Below are 19,655 nucleotides of genomic sequence, written 5' to 3' on the forward strand. Positions count from 1 at the left end.
TTTTTTTTTTTTTTTCGAAAATAAGTTGGTGCATTGTTGATGTCCCTCTTTCAAAGATCACTTTTTAAAAACAGAAGCAAGCTCAGAGTGTGGGACTCCCAGATGTCAAGTCAGGGATCCTCGGTTTCAGTCCTCTATCTGCTCATAATTCATTCTGCGACCACAAACCGCATTACTTGCAGCATCTGTAAAAAGTTGATAAACACTAGTAGTCGCCGGACCGCCACCACGATCAACGGAAAGAAGGTTTCAATTCTGACCGCGCAATAAGGTTGCAGGCAGAAGCGGCTCTCCAATCAGCTACTGCCTCGCCGTGGCCGCAGGGCATCTCGGGACTTGTAGTCCAGCCGGTCGAACTCGCTGTCCCGGCAGGCCCCGCGGCGGCGGCGGCGCCAGGGCTACGTGGCGCCGCCGGCTGCGGTTGCGCCGGCAGGTGGGGCAAGATGGCTGCGGAGCAGGACGTGAGGGTCGTCGGGCCTGGGCCCGGCGCGGGACTGTGCAGGGTGATTCGGGCCCTCGTGCTGCTTCTGTGTTTTGCGGCCCGCGGAGGGGCGCTTTACTTCCACATCGGGGAGACCGAAAAGAAGTGCTTTATTGAGGAGATTCCGGACGAGACCATGGTTATAGGTACGGGTGGATGGGGAGAGTTTGGAACAAGACCTTCGTCTTGGGGCGCGGGGGTACGGGAGAGTCCGCTCTTCCAGAGCGGGGAGCAGCCGGTCTCGCCGCTTCCTGGCGGGGGCCGACCCAACCCCACCTCGCGCTCCTCTGACCTGGGTTCGCTCCACTTCCCTCCAGGAAACTACCGGACGCAGCTGTATGACAAGCAGCGGGAGGAGTACCAGCCGGCCACCCCCGGGCTTGGCATGTTCGTGGAGGTGAAGGACCCAGAGGACAAGGTGAGCCGGCCCCTGAGCCCCGCCGAGCCCTTCGCTCTGCACTCCAGCGCCAGCGCCAAACCAGGCAGGTGCCGGTACTTCCCCTCCTACTCGCGGCAGCCGCTCAACTGCTGAACATAGTTGGGTGTTTGTTGCTGAGAAGATCCCGGATTTTCGCTCTAGGCCAAACTTGGGCTGCTGCAGTGCTAGCGGCTGCTCTCTGCTTAAGCCTTCCTTTCCCGACTGCTGCAGGACTCGGCCAAGTCCCTTGCCTGCCCGAGCCGTTTTCCTGGCCTGTGAGATGGAAACTCACCTGTGTTGTAGGCGTGATTGGTGGGTTAACTGTGGTGCTGGCCATCAAAGAATTTTGTTAACTCTAATGCCGTGACATCTAGACTTCAGGAGTTCACAGAACGGGGTGCTTTCCAAAACGAATGAGCAGCTTTTAATTTCGACAAATAAGGATATTAAAGCAAAAGAATAAAAAGAATCTTTAGTTGTCGCCATTCGTTAAAAAAAAAAAAAGTAAAGAAAAAGAAAACCCACACCAAAAGAGAGCGGAAATGGCAGGAGCTCTGAATAAAGAGCCCTTCCCAAGAGCAGTCACATGTCAGCTCCATCTCAGATGCTTCATCCGTGCCCCAGAAAGTTCTCAGACAAGCTTTTGGCAAGCTGGACCTTTTAGTGTGCTGAGGTGCCTGGGGCTCTGTTTGCCAGCTTTGAGGCACTGAGAGCCTGAAGCCCGGTTTCCTTCCAGCCCCATCCCCCATCCCCACCCCCAACAGTCACTGAAGGCTTTTCTCTGCAGGTCATCCTGGCCCGGCAGTATGGCTCTGAAGGCAGGTTCACTTTCACCTCCCATACCCCCGGCGAACACCAGATCTGTCTTCACTCCAATTCCACCAAGTTCTCCCTTTTTGCTGGAGGCATGCTGGTGAGTGGAGCTACGTGGGATTTGTAGCTTTCAAGCTCTAGACCCTGGTTAGGACTGGAGACCACTTGGTGGTGCTTTGGGTGTGAGATGTCAGATTCTGTGTTTCCTAATAATTCTGGGTTTCCAGTGAACATCCAGGCACAATTGCTGAGCTCCTTGTGTATGCCTTGGTCCAAGGGTCAGCCAACCTGATGCTTGCCTGTTTTCCCAGAGCCCCCTAGGGCAAGACACTGAGGAGGCCTCAGTCAGCGTTGGCTAAATGCACCAATGAAGGAGGGTGGGGGACCAGTTGTCAGCCCCTGGCAGGAAGATGGAGCAGGGCTGCCTCATTGCTTCTTACCTTCCTTCTCTGTCCCCAGAGGGTTCACCTGGACATCCAGGTGGGGGAGCACGCCAACGACTATGCAGAAATTGCTGCCAAAGACAAGCTGAGTGAGTTGCAGCTCCGAGTGCGACAGCTGGTAGAGCAGGTGGAGCAGATCCAGAAGGAGCAGAACTACCAGCGGGTATGTCGGGCCAGAGCTTCTGGGTGGGCTTCTCCCCAGCAGTCTTCCCCGGCCTAGCCAGAAGCTGCGTGCAGGTCGGATTCATTATGAAACCCAAGGGACCGACGTGTCTGTGCTGCTCTGCAAGTCTAAAAGGCGGGGTGGGTACCGCTAACTCCCGTTTGTAACCAAGGAGACAGGCTCTTAAGAGGCTGTCATTGCTCTAAATCAGTGACAGTGACGCGTGCACAGTGACAAGAGTGGAAATTGACCCTAATACCTTGGGTGTTCTTTCCGTGGCTCCAGGGCTTCCAGGACCAGTTATTTCAAACTCAGTTGTGCTGGGGAGCCAGGATGGTACCGTGAATGAGTGTGTGGCCATAAGGACTGTTGCATGTCTAACTAAGCCTCAGGGACCTCAAGTTAACTGTCAGCCTCACAGATATGCGAGGCCTGGGTTTTAAGAGAAGCTATGTGAATTTTTCCCGGGTTTTAATTTTTTTCTTAATATATGTATATATTTTTTTAATGAGAGAGAGAGAAAAAACAATCGGGGAGGGGCAGAGGGAGAAGGAGAAGCAGGCTTCCCACCCAGCAGGGAGCCCAACGCGGGCCCGAGCCCAAGAACCCTGAGATCGTGACCTGAGCCAAAGGCAGATGCTTAACCGTCTGGGCCACCAGTTGGCAGCTTGTGCCCACAGTCCTCAGGGAGCAGCTGGGGAGACCTGGGCAGAAAGATGAGAGCAAGTCCACTCCTAAGTGCTAGAGGACAGCTCTGTCTGATGGGGTGAAACTGCAGCTACTTAACTCACTCCAGGCTCCAGGATAGGACCAGGGGAGTCCCTGACAGAGGAGCAGACAGACTTAAATGATGGGTTCCCTGAGGGTCTCTGGCTGGGGAGGATGAACGCGGTCCCCAGGTGGGTGTCTCTTAGGCTCTTTGCAGGTACTTGACTGGAACCCGAGCAGAGCTGGTTGGCCCTGGCTCTCCCTCTGGGAAGGGAATCCAGCAGTTAAAGTGGCGCCCGGTGGTGCCCAGCAAACTTCAGCTCCTCTTCCCTTCTCTCCTCCCACAGTGGCGGGAGGAACGCTTCCGGCAGACCAGCGAGAGCACCAACCAGCGGGTGCTGTGGTGGTCCATTCTGCAGACCCTCATCCTCGTAGCCATCGGCGTCTGGCAGATGCGACACCTCAAAAGCTTCTTTGAAGCGAAGAAGCTGGTGTAGCCATCCCAGGCCTCACAGGCCATCCTTCCTCCCAGGCTGGGGGAGAAAGGGCCTCCTGGAACTGATTTCTCTCTGGCAGGAGGACTGGTTCCGAGCCGTGGCTATCTGGAGGGGAGAGGGGCTACAGGCACCCCAGGCACAAGCTTAGGGCAGCGGCTTGGCTGGCTGATACTGAGCAGGTGGTGGGGTGATGCCAGCCCCCTCCCCTGGGCTCTGAGCCCTTTGCAGTAATCACCCAGGGGCTGGTGAAGCCCCTGGGAGCCCCACTGGCACCTCAGAATCACAGTGTTACTGATCAGGGACGTGAGGCTGTTGTCTGGGGTGGCTGGGGGGAGGGGAGCGGGTGGGCAAGCCAGTCTTTTTTTCTGTCTTCCTTTGCTAACGTGGGGTTTTGAGCAGGTGGGGGTGTGGCTGTGATTCCCTGCCACCCTGGGAACCTCACTGTACCCTCCTTGGGCCCAGACTGCTGATCCAGGATGTGTGTGTCAACGGAGGGGGGTGGGTGGAGGGGATTGCAGTGTGGGAAAGTAGCCCTGAGGTTGACCTCAGCTTCTCATATTGGTTGTCCTTTTGCGGGGGCTTGAGGAACTGGGGTCCAGCCAAGCAGAGGCCTTGGTGCTGGTTGGGGATGGGGCCTGCAGAGTCTTAGTTACTGATTTCATTTTCAATAAGTCTAGGTTTGTTACATTGGTTTCCCAATAAAAAAAAAAAATCGACTTCTCGTCCCGTGTAAAGTTACTGTAGTATCAGTACACAGAAGTGCTGGGGGGATGTCAGTTCTGCCACTGTGCAAAGCCCCTCACATTCCAAGATGAAAATCCACCTGTGAACTTTAGTCCTTCTATCCTCTCTCCACCTTCCCTCGGCAGGGGATCGTGGGTTTGCCCAAGACCATAAAACAAGTGACTTGTGGGCTTGGTGCTCAAATTTACACCCTTTTCCTATGTGTCCGCTCCCTTGTGACACAAGGGCCCTCCTTGCGTTTCTAGAGCAGGTGGACGGCATTGTCATGGTGCTGCGAGGAAGGGCCTTATTCTGGAAGGTAATGTACACAGAACAGAAGAGCGCAGCAGGTTTGAGAAGGACAAACCCCTGGGCTGGTGGCGATGAGGATGTCGGTGGTCTTAACCAATAGCACGGGATTTCAGCAAGGACCTTGAGGGACAGGAAGGATTCTGATAAGAGAAGGCAGAGCTGGGGGGTCGGAAGAATTGGCAAATGGAGGTCAATGGGCATGGTTTCCACTGGAGTTCAGGAAGGGGGTTTGAGGAAGCTGTTAAGGTTAGTTCGAGTTAGAAGAAGACATTTGTACGTTACCCAGTGTTCAACACAGTTTTGAGTAGAAAAACCCCATGGAGATAAATTTTTTTTTAAAGATTTTATTTATTTGAGAGGGAGCACAAGCAGGGGGAGCAGCAGAAGGAGAAGCAGGCTCCCCGCTGAGCAGGGAGCCAGATGCAGGGCTCTATCCCAGGACCCTGGGATCAAGACCTGAGCGGAAGGCAGACTGAGCCACCCAGGTGCACCCCGTGGAGATAAATTTGAGGAAAATTAATCCAGCAGTGTGTGAGAAAGGGTGGGGAGACGAGTTTTTGGACTACTCCAACTGCCACAAGGATGTGGTCTGACCTCGTATTGCCACCTAGACCTCTTCCACATTAAAAACAAAATGATTTTTTAGAACAGCTTTGGAATTACAGAAAAATTGTGATAAGTCCCCCCCCCCACTGTCATGTGTTAGTATGGTACATTTGTTAATGAAACAGTATCGATGCATTATTTTTCACTCAAGTCCATACCATATGCAGATTTTTCCATTGCCTCGCCCTTTTTTTGGTTCCAGGATCCCATCCAGGACACGACATTACATTTAGCCCCTTCTTGGCTGTGACAGTTTCTCAGACTTTCCTTGCTTTTTATTACCTTTAGTTTTTAGGAGTACAGTTCAGGGGTTTTTTTGTTTTTGTTTTTGTTTTGTAGAATTTGCCTCAACTGGGATTTGTCTGCTGTTTTTCTCATGATTAGACTGGAGTTCTGAGTTTTTGAGAAAAACTCCAAAAATGTGCTGTTCTCATCCCGTTGTATCTAGGGTGCTGATTATCAACATGGCTGTGGCTGTCAACTGTTTAAAATTAATTAGGATTTTTATGTGAAATCAGATTTCTTGAGACAAATCAGATCTGAAGCTAGTGGGGCTTCATTCTTTTTTTTTTTTTTTTTTAAGGTTTTATTTGACAGAGACAAGCGAGAGAGGGAACACAAGCAGGTGGAGTGGGAGAGGGAGAGGCAGGCTTCCCTCCAAGCAGGGAGCCCGATGCGGGGCTTGATGCAGGGCTTGATCCCAGGACCCCAGGATCATGACCTGAGCCGAAGGCAGATGCTTAACGACTGAGCCACCCAGGCGCCCCAGTGGGGCTTCATTCTGATGTAACATTTAGCTGGACTGAATGGCACCTGTCCGCTTGAGGTGGGCTTGTGCTTTCAGATCACAGTCCCACCTCCCTGCTTCCATCACTGGCCTGACCCCCCCCCCCACTGGTCTCTGCAGGGGGTCAGCCTCGCCTTTGTCATCAGCCAAACCTAAGCTGCATTTGCTAAGGTTCTGTTCGAGAGTGCAGTGCAATGGCAGAGTTTAGCACAAGGTCCCCGGTGGGCATATGCTGGGTTTAAAGTAGAAAGGGGAGGGGCGCCTGGGTGGCACAGCGGTTGGGCGTGTGCCTTCGGCTCAGGGTGTGATCCCGGCGGGATCGAGCCCCACATCAGGCTCTTCTGCTGTGAGCCTGCTTCTTCCTCTCCCACTCCCCCTGCTTGTGTTCCCTCTCTCGCTGGCTGTCTCTATCTCTGTCGAATAAATAAATAAAATCTTTAAAAAAAATAAAAAAAATAAAGTAGAAAGGGGGCTGCTGGGGATGATTAAATTCCTCACCTACAGTAAAGTCCTTTTGGAAGCACCAACTGTGCAAGCAAAGTATCTTGGTTTATACCCTGAATCGCCTCTCTCTGCCCCAGTTTTTCAAGTGGGCGTAAGTACACTATTCCTAAGGACTGAATGAGAGAACGGGAGTAAGGAATTTAGAACCATGCCTGGCGCCTAGTATGAACTCAGTAGATGTTAGCTGTTTATTAGGGGACTTCACATTTGCCTGAAGAGCGGGGGAGATCAAGCCCCACGACTCTGTTGCTGTCTTTTCCCAGGTGGGAGGCTGGCCCAGCCAGGTAAGTTCCCACTATGCCAAGGCAGATGCAAGAACTCCATCTTACTCCCCCTTCAGTGTTCACCTCAACTCCACCGAAGTGCTCCTCTCCTGCATAGCAGACGTCACTGACATCGCGTTGACTGTGCCCAGCACCCTACCCAGTATGTTTGTTCGCCTTTAACCCAAGCAACCACGTCAATCAGGGACTATTAATACAGCAAGTAGGAAACAGATGCAAGGAGACGGTGCCTTGTGCCTTGGTGCCTGGCTCCTCACTAGGACTTGGGGTCTCTCCTGAGCCCGAGGCTGAGCCTGGTCTGGTCCCCTCCCCGCTCGTTGCGGAGGAAGCCCGCACCCACCACCCGGGGCCGGGAAGACGAGGACGGATCATCACCCCAGAGCGCCGGTTTGGAAGTCTGGAGTCTAACTGAGTCCAGCACCGGCCCAGTGACTTGAGCCCCCTCCGGGCCCTCGGGTTCTCGGCAGAACCTGCGGGTCCCCGGCAGGGCAGCAAGCGGTCCCGCCGTTGCGAGCGCTCGAGCGCTCCTCGCACGCGGAACCTTTCACGCGGCGGCTCGGGGGAGACGACGGCGCGGCTGGAGCGGCGGACCCGGCGGACCGGGGGGCGGGGCGGACGGGCCGGGGCGGGGCGGGAGGCGGAGGCGCCGCGTAGGCCCGGGAGGCCGGGCCGGCCCGGCTGGGAGCTCGAGTCCCATGCGCCGCCACCTCCCCCCACGATGTTCCCCTCCCGGAGGAAAGCGGCACAGCTGCCCTGGGAGGACGGCAGGTGAGCGGCGGCGGCCGGCCCGGGCCCCGTCCTCCCGGGTGCCGATCCTTTCCGGGCCGCCCCGCGGAATCTAGGAGCCCGAGGCCGTCGCGTCCCCGTCTGCGGGGCTTCCTGAGGGTCTGTGGTTCTCCTTGTGGGTCCCTGTCTCTCTCTGTGTACGGGTGGCCGTCTCTCCGTGTGGGTCCCTGTCTCTCGCAGTCTCCGTCGCTCCGCAGCTCTCCGTCACTCCACCGGTCTGTATTTCTCCGATGACTTCCCCTTGTGAGTTTCTGTCCCTCTCTTTGCGAATCTCTGTCCCTCGGTGTGGGTCTCTTTGTGTCTGTGTTTCTCCACTGGCGTCTGTCTGCGTGCGGGACTCTGACTCCATTGACCTCTCCCATTGGATCTCTGTCTTTCTGTCTGCCCCTGGCCCCTGAGGGTCTTTCTTCCGTTTCTCTGGTCTCGAGCTTCCCCCCTCACATCCATGCAGACCCTCCCCTCTCGCACGCTTCCCCAGCCTTTGCTGACCGCCCAGAAGCTTTTCCGACCAGACAGAAGCTCGGTATGCTGAGCCTGGCAGGCCACTGCCTGGCACGTACTAGGCACTCCGCACACGTAATGCTGGTTCATTTCCGGTGCAGCTGTACTCGAGTGGGACCTGGTCTATGGGTTAGGTGTGAGCTGGATCCAGACCTTAGCTGGTGATGTTTTCCACTAAAGCAGAATTGGGGTAGGGGAGCCATTTGCCCGTCTAGATTTGGGAGGACACCCACACTTCATTCTTAAGACGTGCCCACAAAACTCTTCTCACCCACAACACAGGATAGTGGGTCTCCACCCAGGGGATGACGCCTCATTCCCTGTATGTCTCTTGAGTTTGCCAGGTGCCAAAAGATTCTGAAATACAGTGGGCACAACTCTTTTGTTTGGGGAATTTTTCTGACTTGGTGTTGAAGTTGGAAGACGGAAATATAAAAGACGGAAAGCCTGGACAGTGGAGTCAGCCCTGGGTGGGAATCCTCTTTAATAGCCATGTGACCCGAAACAGATCACTTAATCTTTCTGACCTCAGCTTTTCCCTCTCTGAAACAGGGATCATAATATCTACTCTGCAGGGCTGTATGAGGATTAAGAGACCACACATGTAAAGCTCTCGACACTGTACCTTACACAGAGGAGGTGTCTAACAGTTCCCTTTACGGTCCGGAGGTGCTGTAACCAGAGCAGCGGATATTCAAACCTGTACCGCTAAGATTTGTGTAAGGAAAGAGAGGAAAGGTAATGGAAGAGAAGTTCCATTTCCTGATCGTTTTCCATAAGCCTTTGGAACATACCTGTGTTCCCAGAAAAAGTCACCGATGTCAATTCCTGCCTTGGACCCACGGGTACAAAGGTCCATGCAACAGATACAGGCTAGTGTAGCAATTGAGAGTGCTGGTTCTCGAGTCAACCTGCCTGGGTTTGAATCTGCCTGTTCTAGCCTTGAGCACAGATTGATGGCGACAAAAAACCTCTGGTCTGCCCCTCAGAGCAGGGTGCCCAGGGCCTGGCAACTGCTGGGCCTGCCGGTCCGCAGTTTGCCACCAGGTGGCACCAGGAGTTCTCAGTGTCCACTTGGCCTGAGAAATTGAGATTTGGCTCTGAATTCAGTTGCTTGGCGATTTGGGCCCTTAAAGCCCAAAGGATAAGATTGCCCTTGAGAACGTGATCCTGGAAAGGGAAGCTGGACTAGAGGGAACAGCACGTAAAATTGCACAGAATGCCCAGTCCATGCCACACCCCTGGATAATGGTCGCTGCTTCTTTTCCTGAAGGTGGGATGTTCCTTCATGTCGCTATCCCCGGTCTCCATCCCACCCCCAGAAAGAGCCCCGAGGGCGAGAGAGGATCTGTAGAGGTTCCAGCCTTCCCAGGCCACTGGCAGGGTTGGGCTCCGCTCCTCCCCAGCCGAGAGCCCTGCCACAGGACAATGGGGGGTAAGTCAGAAGCCCTGTCTTACTCGGCCACCTCTCTGCTGTGTGTGGGACCTGGCTGCAGGGCTGCTGGCTTTCCGGATTGGCGGTTGTGCTCTAGAGAGAGTCAGGAGCTGGTCTGGCTGTGGTGTGTGACTTAAAGCATGCCCTGACTGCTTGACTCTTTCCTGTGACTCACCGAGCAAGCCCTCTGCTGTGTAAACTGGGGCCACAGCCAGGAACTGATGACCTGCGGGGAAGACGGCAAGCAGGGACACAAGCGATTACAAACCTCTACATGCTTTGTGGAGGGAAGGCCCAGAGGCCATGGAGGGAGCGCGTATATCAGTTTGTGTGCTCGTTAAGGGGTGGGCCGTGCGGGCCCTGGCATTGGAGTTGAGGGGGAGGGACTGGGCTGCCCTGTCATTGGAGGTTGGGCCCCGAGAATCAGCAGGGGGCTTCCAGGCAGATAAAATAAGGAAGGGCACGGCAGGCTGTGTGAGCACTGGAGCAGGAAGGAATATGGTGAGTGGCGAAGCTCTGGGTTACCCCATGTGTGCCCTAAGTGAGTGGTAGGGAGCAACTCAGGTCGGATCTGTACCGCCTGCCAGCTAACTGGTGACCCCTACAGGCTATAAAGCCGAGTGTCTGCAGGTTATTTCAGGGGAGTAGATTGAGGAAGCTTTCCTTTTCTTAGATTGCTCAGCTCCTTCGCTATCCTCAGCAAAGGGACCAGGTGAACCCCACCTTCCTCACCTAGAGGGCAGACTCCCAGCGTCCAAGCCAGTCATCGGCGCTGGCAGCTTCTAACCCCAGCCTGGGTTCCATACCCGGCCTGCATCTTCCTTTCCCTCTTCCGTCTCTCATCTCTTGTCGCATGGGCTGCCCCTTGCACTGAAGCTTTGAGACCCATTCAGTGAACTGCCACTGGCTGTTTGGGCCTTGCGTCGATTGGGGGACAGATCCGATCTTCCCAGAGTCCACTTAGGTTTCTTGCCTGGGACTGATGCCAGCACCGGCCCCTGCCTTAGGGACCTTTCTGGTGTGAGAAGCAGGATGAAGCCAAGGTTTCCTCTGGGAGTGAACCGACAGGAGAGCGGGGCTGGAAGGCAGCGGCTGGGATCTCTTAAGGCGGCACTCCTGCCATCAGCTTGGGCTCTGGACCTCGGGCTATTGTCCTGGGGAGGGGCAGGTGTGAGGCACAAGAAGTCTCATCGTCGTCCTCCAGCGGCTCTTGATCTGATCTGGACTGACTCACAGAAAGTAAAGGGGTGTGAAGGACCCGGGGCAGCTCTGCCCTGGGGTCGGAGGGCTTCCTGGAGGAGGTATGACAGAGGCGGGGCCCAGAGCAGCGAGCAGGATTCTGGTGCGAAGTAGAAGCATGAACAAAAGCATTCAAGTGGCTTCTGCACTAATTTCCAGGCGCTTGGGGCAGACCGATCCTGTGTGCCCGACTTGTGGGGAAGCCAGAGGAGGGGCCTGACAGAGGGCCCCCGGCACCACCCGCCCTCCTGACCCTGTCCCTGCTCTCGTCCCAGGTCCAGGTTGCTCCCCGGCGGCCTCCCCCGGAAGTGCTCCGTCTTCCACCTGTTCGTCGCCTGTCTCTTCCTGGGCTTCGTCTCCCTGCTCTGGCTGCAGCTCAGCTGCTCCGGTGACGTGGCCCGGGCGGCCAGGGGACAAGGGCAGGAGACCCCGGGCCCACCCCGCTCCTGCCCCCCTGAGCCGCCTCCTGAGCACTGGGAAGAAGATGCGTCCTGGGGCCCCCACCGCCTGGCCGTGCTGGTGCCCTTCCGCGAGCGCTTCGAGGAGCTCCTGGTCTTTGTGCCGCACATGCACCGCTTCCTGAGCCACAAGAAGATCCGCCACCACATCTATGTGCTCAACCAGGTGGACCGCTTCAGGTAAGGACGGCCTCCGATCCAGCACCCTGGCCAGGGCCTCCGCTTGCCCCGGCCCCTGGGCTCCTCCCTTTCCCACCGGAGTCCCATGCTGGGGAAGGGGGGGGCTGGCCTGTGAAACCCCCTTACCCAGGGCAGTGGCCGGAGAGGGGGAGGAGGAGAGGATTTGGGGTTAGGGTCCTGATCTGATACCCGTTGTTGTTGTTTTTTTTAAGATTTATTTATTTATTTGAGAGAGAGAAAGAGCAAGCAGGTGGGAGGGGCAGAGGGAGAGAGGGAATCTCAGGCAGACTCCCGGCTGAGCGCAGAGCCTGACTTGGGATCGATCTCACCACCCCGAGATCAGACCTGAGCCAAAACCAAGTCGGACACTTAACCGCCTGAGCCCCCCCAGGCGCCCCTGATACCCATTTTGGAAGGATTGCCACGGCTGCTGTATAAGGAGTAGCTTTTACCAGGACAGGACAAGGGTGCTGGGTGGTCGGAGGTGAGGGTGTCTGGGCTCTGGGGGAGCAGGTAGGGAGATGGGATGGGAAGGAAGGGCGCACAGAGCTTTCTAGTGGATTGGCTGTGGGTATTTGGGGAAGGGAGGGTCAAGACCACAGCTTCGAAGTTGCTCACAGTCTCGTGTTACCCCGAGATCCTTGCCCTTTACCACGCACTGCTCCCCTCCGTGAGCCAGTCCACGCAGCTCACACTCCACCTCCACGTCCTTTCCCTCCACCTCGCTTCACTGGGAGACGGGTCCAGAGGCTCTCCGGTTCCACCAGGCCCTTTAGGCCATGGTTCCCCCAGTTTTCACAGCCCACCCCTCCTGGTCCTCACTGTCTCCTTCCCCAGCTTGGATTCCATGGTCCGTCGTTAGCATCAGTTCCTCGTGTACTTCTCAGCTCCCTGACCCCACTGCCTCTGTCGGCTCCACACCCGCACCTGGGCAGCTGGACGTGGCTGGAGAGGGGAGCTCACCTTTCTGGCAGTGGAAGGCCTGCCTGGAAGCCTTGCACTCCTCTGGCCTGCTGCCTCTCCCCTCTCTGCGCAGCTTTGCACCTTTTCTCCTCTCCTCCCTCCTCCTGAGCCTCAGCTGATGACTTTGCTTCCTGAAAACAGATCCAGCTGGAAGAGAGCGTGCCCAAGTGCCCACCAGCTTCTGTGCAGGCGGCCTAGGCGCCCGCCATGCTGGGAGTGCCCTGTCCCAGCGCCTCCAGGCCAGCACTTCCACTAGGGCCCCGGATCCCCTTCTCTCGCTCTCCTGCTCAAGGACGTGGCTCCAGCCATCGGCTCCTTTCTCACCCACGAATTCCTCCCTCCGGGAGCATTCGCATTAGCACACTCACTGAAATAGCTCCCCACTAAAAAAAGAAGGAAAGACCCCGTGACCTCCCATCACCCACACTTCTCTGCTCCCCTTTATAGCAAAACTCACCTCTCTCCCCCCTCGCTCTCTGGAACCCGTTCCACTCCAGCGTTTACCCCATCATAACACAGGCGGCTCTCACTGATACCACCAGTGAGCCCACTGCAGTGACCTGAAGCCCTGTTCTCCGCCTCCGTCCGGTCCTCCCCTCCACCCCCCTGCCAGCAGTTGCCTACTGGGTTACTTCTTCCTCCTTAAAACACCTCCGTTTGGCCTCTGAGACAGCATTCTGCTTCTCCTCTCCTCTTTGCCCATCCCCCCCATGCCCTTTGCTGGTTGTGCCTCGCCTCCCTGACTTCTCAACCTTGGTGCACCTGGGGCTCCGTGCCTCAGTGTCCTCTTTGCTGGCTGCAGTCACTCCCTGGGGATTTCATCCAGTCTCATGGCATTAAATCCTGCTGACCCCCCTCCCCGAGTGTGTATTCCCAGCCCAGGCCGCTCTCCTGACCTCTGGGCCCGCACGTGCAGCCGCCTGCGTCACCCTCCATCTGGCGGCCTCAGGCAGCCCAGGCTTACGGTGATCAAAACTGCATTTCTGATTTCCCACCCGCCCCCTTCCCCCTTTCAGGAGCTGCCAGCTCCTCGATTCCAGTTGCTCAGGCCAAAAAGCCTCGGAGTCATTCTCAACTCCTCTTTCCCACACGCAGTGCCTCGCGTCCCTCAGAATACATCTAGAATCTGCCCACTTCTCACCACCCCCCTGAGCTAAATCACCACTGTCTCCTGCCTAAATTACGTAGTAGCCTCCCAACCCGACTCCCTGCTTCCACCCGTGACCCTGCACCCTTCTCAGAACCCCCGCTGCGGTGACCCCGTTACACCCGAAGTCACAGCACGCCCTGCCGCTGCTCGAAGCCCTGCCATGGCTCCTGCCTCTGACCCCGGGTCAAAGCCCCAGGCTGCCAGGGGCCCGGCCTCCGCCCACCGCATCCCTGCAGCCCTCCTCGGTCCCTCTGCTTGACCTCATCGGCACCTGCTCCTGCCTCAGGCCTTGGCGGATCACGTTCTTATTCTGTTGCTGGAGGTGACTTATCATTTGTGTTCATAATCTGAAGTTTATGGAAATATCTTTTTCTAGTTTTGTTTAGATGTTGTCAATGGAGTTTTCATTTGCTATCCTAATTTGTTTGTTTATTTTTCAGGAGGAATTTTTTGGCGATTAAAAATCACCTTGCTGCCAAGACCACATCACTGGAAGTTCCTCCACTTTCTTTTGGTTAAGGAGAGAAAATATCACAGAAAAATGGCACCTCCTAACCCATTCTCTTTCACTTTCTCCCCTATGACCACCCCTAAAGTTAACCCTACCCAGAAGTTGGTATGTCCTGTTCCCATGCATGTTTTTGTACTTTTACTACATTTTATGCATCCATTAAATTTGTATCCTATTGTTTTATGAGTTTAGAATATTAACATACATGTTTTCATATTATATGAATGATTCATTACTTGGTTTTCTTCACTCAAAATTATATTTCTTGAGATTTATCCATATTGAAACATGAAACTCTAGATCATTAATTTTAACTGTTGTAGAGTATTCCATAGTTTTAAGAAAGCATAATTCGTTAGTCCCCTGACAAGAGAAAAGTATTTTACTTCACCAAAATAAGCAGCACTGAAAAAAAAAAGGACAAATCACAGTGTACAAGGTAGCTTGTGCACAGCGGCGTGAGTTCCTCCAAGACAAATACCTGGGACTGGAAGTGCCGGGTCAGAGGGCATATGCATCTTCTTATATTCACATGTGTAAGTTTCCTCCATGTGTATCTACATAGACATTTGTGATGTTTTAGCTTTTTACATCCTTGTAGGTGTGAAATGGTATCTCATTGTTAATTTATGTTACATTTTCCTAATTGAAATGTGAGGTTGAGTATCTTTCTATTGATGATTTGGTTTTCTTCTGTGTCTGGGCTGTTTATAAAATTGACAATTTCTTCTGGGTTATATGTCAATTTATCAATGATTTGCAAGGGTCTTAAAAATATCCTCTGGATAAAAATCCTTTTCTGGTGTTTATTAAATACAATGGGCTCTTTCAACATCTTCTGTAAATCTTTGCTCTCTTTCTCTCTCTTGTTCTTTCTATTCTACCTCTAACTCTACCACTGTCTCTAGCTCAATAACTTTCTCTTCCAATAGCTCAGACTTCATCCATGAAGACATCTTGGGAAACAGGCATCATAAAGGGCCAAGTGGCCTAGACCCCGTCTCCTGCACCTCTCTTCAGGCTGCAGCTGAGGCCAGCTTTATGTATATGAAGCCCCAAGTTGGTGGCAGATAAAGGCGCTGCCACAGAGCCCAGCTGTCCCTCTCCCCCAGGAAGGGTCCAGGGCAGGGCCTCCCCGGGAGAAATGGGGGCCTGGAGCAGACAGAAGTCAAGCAGGACTTGGCATTTCTGCCCATCACCAGCTCCCCAGAGAGGTGCCTTCCCGCCAGTCAGACGTTTTTGAGAAACCAGTCATGTCACCCAAGTTCAAGGCCCTATTAGAACAGGCAAAGGGACTGGGCCACGGTGCTCATTCCCCGGTACCACAGCCGTGGCGGGAACTATAGGCATCTGGGTGTCCATTCGAACCTCCGGGGTGTGGGGAGTAGGAGCAGGGGCCTTGGCCGACTCCAAAGTGGTAGGGGACCAGGGAGCGCCCCTGGGAGGATGGGGCAAGTGACCCTCCCTGTCTCTGTGTCAGTGCAACGGGATGTCCAACCGCTTCTGGGGCTGGGGCCGCGAAGACGACGAGTTCTACCGGCGCATCAAAGGGGCCGGGCTGCAGGTAATGCCCGCCCCCCGCCCCCAGGGTTCCCTACTTCCTCAGCCCTTGTGGCTGCCCTGAGGTTCCCCTCTCTGCCCTCAGATGAAGTTCCTGGGGCTTGGAGATGGGCTTCCTGCCCTGCCCCCGATGAGCACCCCTCTCCTGCCGAGTGGCAGTGCAGGCCCCGGCCTGTGGCCCGTGGCAGGCGGTGGGGCCCCGGAAGACTCGCGGCGAGGGCCAGAGCTCCAGGAGGGCGGCCTGACCCAACTTCCTTTGGCCTTCTTAGCTTTTCCGCCCCTCGGGAATCACAACTGGGTACAAGACATTTCGCCACCTGCATGACCCAGCCTGGCGGAAGAGGGACCAGAAGCGCATCGCAGCTCAGAAACAGGTGCTGGCTGGTCCCCTGATTGGGGACGCAGAGGTGGTGACGTGGGGAAGCAACAGGGCCAAGCCTTACCTCCAAGCTCTCCTCGGGCCCGGATGGCCCTATCCTCCTCTGCTTGGCCCCTCTGGCCAAGCTCTTGGCATTCTGCTCGGACACTCTGTCCCGCTCTGGTGGCTGCCATGGCCACCTGGGCCCCGTGGGCCAGCCGGGAACTCGGGGTCCAGGCGGGCGGGGAGCAGGGGAGGGACTCTGAGGTGGATGCCGAATCCCAGGCAGACCTGTGCCGCAGGAACCACCCACTCGCACACAGCCTGCCTACTAGTGGGTGCAGCTGGGGACGGCTGGCCGCCACAAAGCCCTGAGTACGTGCCCTCTCCCCCTTCCCTTCCCAGGAGCAATTCAAGGTGGACCGGGAGGGTGGCCTGAGCACCGTGAAGTACCGTGTAGATTCCCGCACCGCCCTGTCAGTTAGCGGGGCCCCCTGCACTGTCCTCAACATCCTGTTGGACTGTGACAAGGCTGCCACCCCCTGGTGCACGTTTGGCTGAGCCGGCGCGACAGTAAGGAAGCCTGTGCCCACAGGCCACACAGCTCCTCAGGCTCAGGACAAAGCCTCAGGCCCGGGGCCCAACTCCAGTAGGATGCGGAGGGGCCCAAAACAGCAGATAGCAGGCCACCCGTTTGCAGCAGCCCGGCCCCCCAGGGACAGGCTGGAGCCGGGACAGGACACACCCTTGGGTGCCTGGGACGCTGCTAGCAAGAAACAGTGACGGAGAGGCTGGAATGCAGCTCCCACCTGGGGCCAGCCACCCCCTTCCCGCTTGCCCTGCTCTGCCCGCCTTTGCGCGCTCAGACCTCAGGGCTTTTGGTTCCTTCCCCTGGACCGCCTTGTGCAGAAGCCAATCCGGACGGTAAGAACTGCAGGAACCGGCGTGCAGGTCCCACAGAAAGGGAGCTGCGGAGGCCAGCTCCCGCTGCGGTCACCGCGCAGGACTGCGGACCCCATGTGGCTGGATCTTCTGATGTTTTCAAAAGAAACTAGAATTCTGGATTCTTAAGTGAAATCGGGTACTTTTTAAACGCTAGCAACTAACTGAAACTTCAGAAAAGGATGGCGGGCCAAACAACACGTGTTGTGGACCACCAGTTTGTCGCCTGTGACCGAGCGGAGGGGGAGGGGGCAAAAGATGGCACTTCTCTTAGAGATAAGCTGGCAAGGGGTTGGGACAGGGCTGGGGATGCCAAGGCCAGAGGAAGCTTAGATGGGAGAGAAGCCAAAGGGCAAGGTTCCTGCCACATCCCACAGCCGTCCAGGCTTTGCTGCCCTTCTGGCAGTCGTCCCCGGGGCCCTGATGGGCTCCAACTCTGGGGTGGGGGCACTTCATCGTGCCACACTGGGATGGACAGACAGATCCACAGGCCTGGGCTCAGGGTAGGCAGAAGGTGCCGGCAAGGACCTGGTCGTAGCTTGAGGGTGGGAGGACCACGTTTCTGAGGAGGAAGACGATGAGAGGCAGGAGAACCCTGGAGTGTTCCCACAGCATGAGGGCAAACTATCACTGATCACATGATGTCCAGGAGAGGCGAAGGAGGGGAGTCAAGGGAGACCATGGAATTGGGGAGTGACCTTGGAGGAATTACCTGCAAGGAAGGGCAGGGCCAGTCAGAGTGGGAGGTGAGGGGCTCTGCAAGGCTCTTCAAGGCATCTGACTGTCAAAGATTTAGGCCAGAAGTCAGAGGAGTCTTGGGACCAGTGAAGATCGGTTTGTTTAACAATAAATAGGACACCTGAAATGCTAGAAGAAGGGATTGAAGTCCCAGAGTTCGGGAGGGTGGATTCAATAGCCGTGCTCCAAAAAGATACGCCTCTGAGGATGATCTCAGGAAGGCTGTGTGCAGTTGTGGGGGTTGTGCACTGCATCACCTGAGCACAGTATAATTGAGTACAATGTAACTATTCAGATGTTATCCTAAATTGACCTCTTCCAGCGGTTCAGCTTCACTCAGCACAGTGAGAGGTGAGCACATGGCTGGCCAATGACAGTGCAAGGGCAGTGGGAGGGGCTTGCTCAACTTGAGGTCCAGGAGAGGGGAGTGAAGTGCTCCCCCTGGGCCAGTCTCTGGACAACCCTGGCTGCGTCATCTTGGACTTCTATAACATGGAGGCAGAACACCAGCCTCTTTGGAGTTGGGGAGACTAGATGTGCCATCAGAGCTCGGTACTCACCTAGCACGTAGCAAGACCCACAAGAATAGGGAGCTCCCTCCTTGCCACCTGCACCGAAGGAGCAGAATGAAGCAGGACCAGCTGCCTTGGCTGGGGAAGGTCCCCTACCCCCCCTCCATGGCCACTGCCCCACCTCCTTCCAGGAGCCTACGGGCACCCCAGGCCAGGCCTGGTACGGCCTCCCTCCCCAGCGGGGCCACTCAAGGAGAGGAGGAGGGGGCTGAGCGGTGGCTGGCACGGGGAAGAAGTAGACCACTCTGCCACTTCCTCGGCACCTTGGTTGCCTGCTCCACGGAGGGGAGCTGACATCCTTGTCTTGCCGGCCAGGGCATGGAGGAAGTGGACCAGGACGTAGCAGCAGCCGGCGTGGCATTCGGCCAGTGTGTGGCTAGAATGGCAACTAGCCCTCGCGCATTGACCACGTACAGAGTGCTCGCCGTCGCGCTATCTCACGAAGCCTCTCTGTACCTAAGCTAGGGGCTGTTTATTCACCTGTTCTAGAGACGAGGCTGACGGGGCCTAGAGAGGTAAGTAGCTTGCCAAGGTCAGAGGCTGATACCTGGTGGAGCTTGGGGTTTGAACCCCAATACTCTGACTTGAGAGCCGCATTCCTTCATCCCTGGCCTGTACAGCAGCTGCCCATAGAGGTTCCTTCCCTTCCGGACCTTCCCTCCTCCTCCCCAGCCCAAGGGGGCCGATGGGAGGGCTGGTCCTTGCCAGTAAGGTGCACCTCCCACCTCTGGGACAAAAGCAGCAGCGGGAGCCGGGGGGCGGGGGGGGATCCACAGTGTCTGCCCCTCGCCGCTTCTGCCTGCAGGGAGGTGGGGATTTGGCTGCTGGAGAGGTCCCTCGGGACGTCGGCGGGATCCACAGCTTGGCCCTGGGCCTGAGGAATGTACCAGGGCTTGGGGAAGGCCTCCCCAAAAAGGCGGGGTCTTGCTGGTGAAGTCACATTGCAGTCACGATGGGAAGGGTTCCTGAGGGATCAGCAAGGGCAAGGCAGAGACACCGGGACGGCGTGTCATGTTGAGGGACCTGGAAGCAGCTCAGGGTGTCCCTGGTACCGGATGCGGTGTAGGAGCCTGGGGAGGTGGGCAGCAGAGGGAAGGCTAAGGGGACCCATGAGGACCTGGGAAGGCCACCCTGAGCAACAGGGACATCATTCCACGGGCACAGGGCTTTCGAGCAGGAGAGAGTTTCTGAGCAGGGAGACGTGGTTAGGTCTGTGTTACAGAAAGATCCCTCGGGGGCTGGGCCAGGGGGGTGGAGGATGGAGTCTGGGGGAGGGAGAGCTCAGGCTGAACAAGACGTGAAGCCAGACTGAGGCCAAACAAGGACACTAGAACTTAAAGCACAGGCACCTAAAGCCGCAGGAAACATTAAACCGGTGCAACCCCTAGGTAGCCAGACCAACAGCAGACCTCACATTAAAGTCCGTAGCAGTCCCTATATCCGATGCATCACGCGTTACAAATCACACACTTGAGCCATGCTAAAAGGCAAGGGGAAAAACAGACTGAAGAGAAGAGCAAAAC

At 56.0% G+C, this 19,655-nt stretch overlaps 2 protein-coding genes across 2 annotated transcripts; both read left to right on the forward strand.

The window, feature by feature from the left end:
- The first annotated feature begins 402 nt into the window (after positions 1-402).
- On the forward strand, positions 403-4,239 carry LOC103680001 (transmembrane emp24 domain-containing protein 9). Its single transcript, XM_040622571.1, has 5 exons — positions 403-627; positions 799-899; positions 1,687-1,812; positions 2,172-2,318; positions 3,374-4,239. Exons 1-5 carry the CDS (start codon positions 444-446, stop codon positions 3,521-3,523), a joined length of 708 nt encoding a protein of 235 aa, XP_040478505.1. The 5' UTR covers positions 403-443; the 3' UTR covers positions 3,524-4,239.
- A 3,114-nt stretch (positions 4,240-7,353) lies between these two features.
- Positions 7,354-17,020, forward strand: B4GALT7 (beta-1,4-galactosyltransferase 7). Its single transcript, XM_040622708.1, has 6 exons — positions 7,354-7,507; positions 10,976-11,341; positions 14,895-15,021; positions 15,425-15,526; positions 15,792-15,896; positions 16,286-17,020. Exons 1-6 carry the CDS (start codon positions 7,458-7,460, stop codon positions 16,439-16,441), a joined length of 906 nt encoding a protein of 301 aa, XP_040478642.1. The 5' UTR covers positions 7,354-7,457; the 3' UTR covers positions 16,442-17,020.
- The last annotated feature ends 2,635 nt before the right edge of the window (positions 17,021-19,655 follow it).

This window comes from Ursus maritimus, unplaced genomic scaffold, assembly GCF_017311325.1.
Source record: "Ursus maritimus isolate PB19 unplaced genomic scaffold, ASM1731132v1 scaffold_5, whole genome shotgun sequence".
Lineage (NCBI taxonomy): Eukaryota > Metazoa > Chordata > Mammalia > Carnivora > Ursidae > Ursus > Ursus maritimus.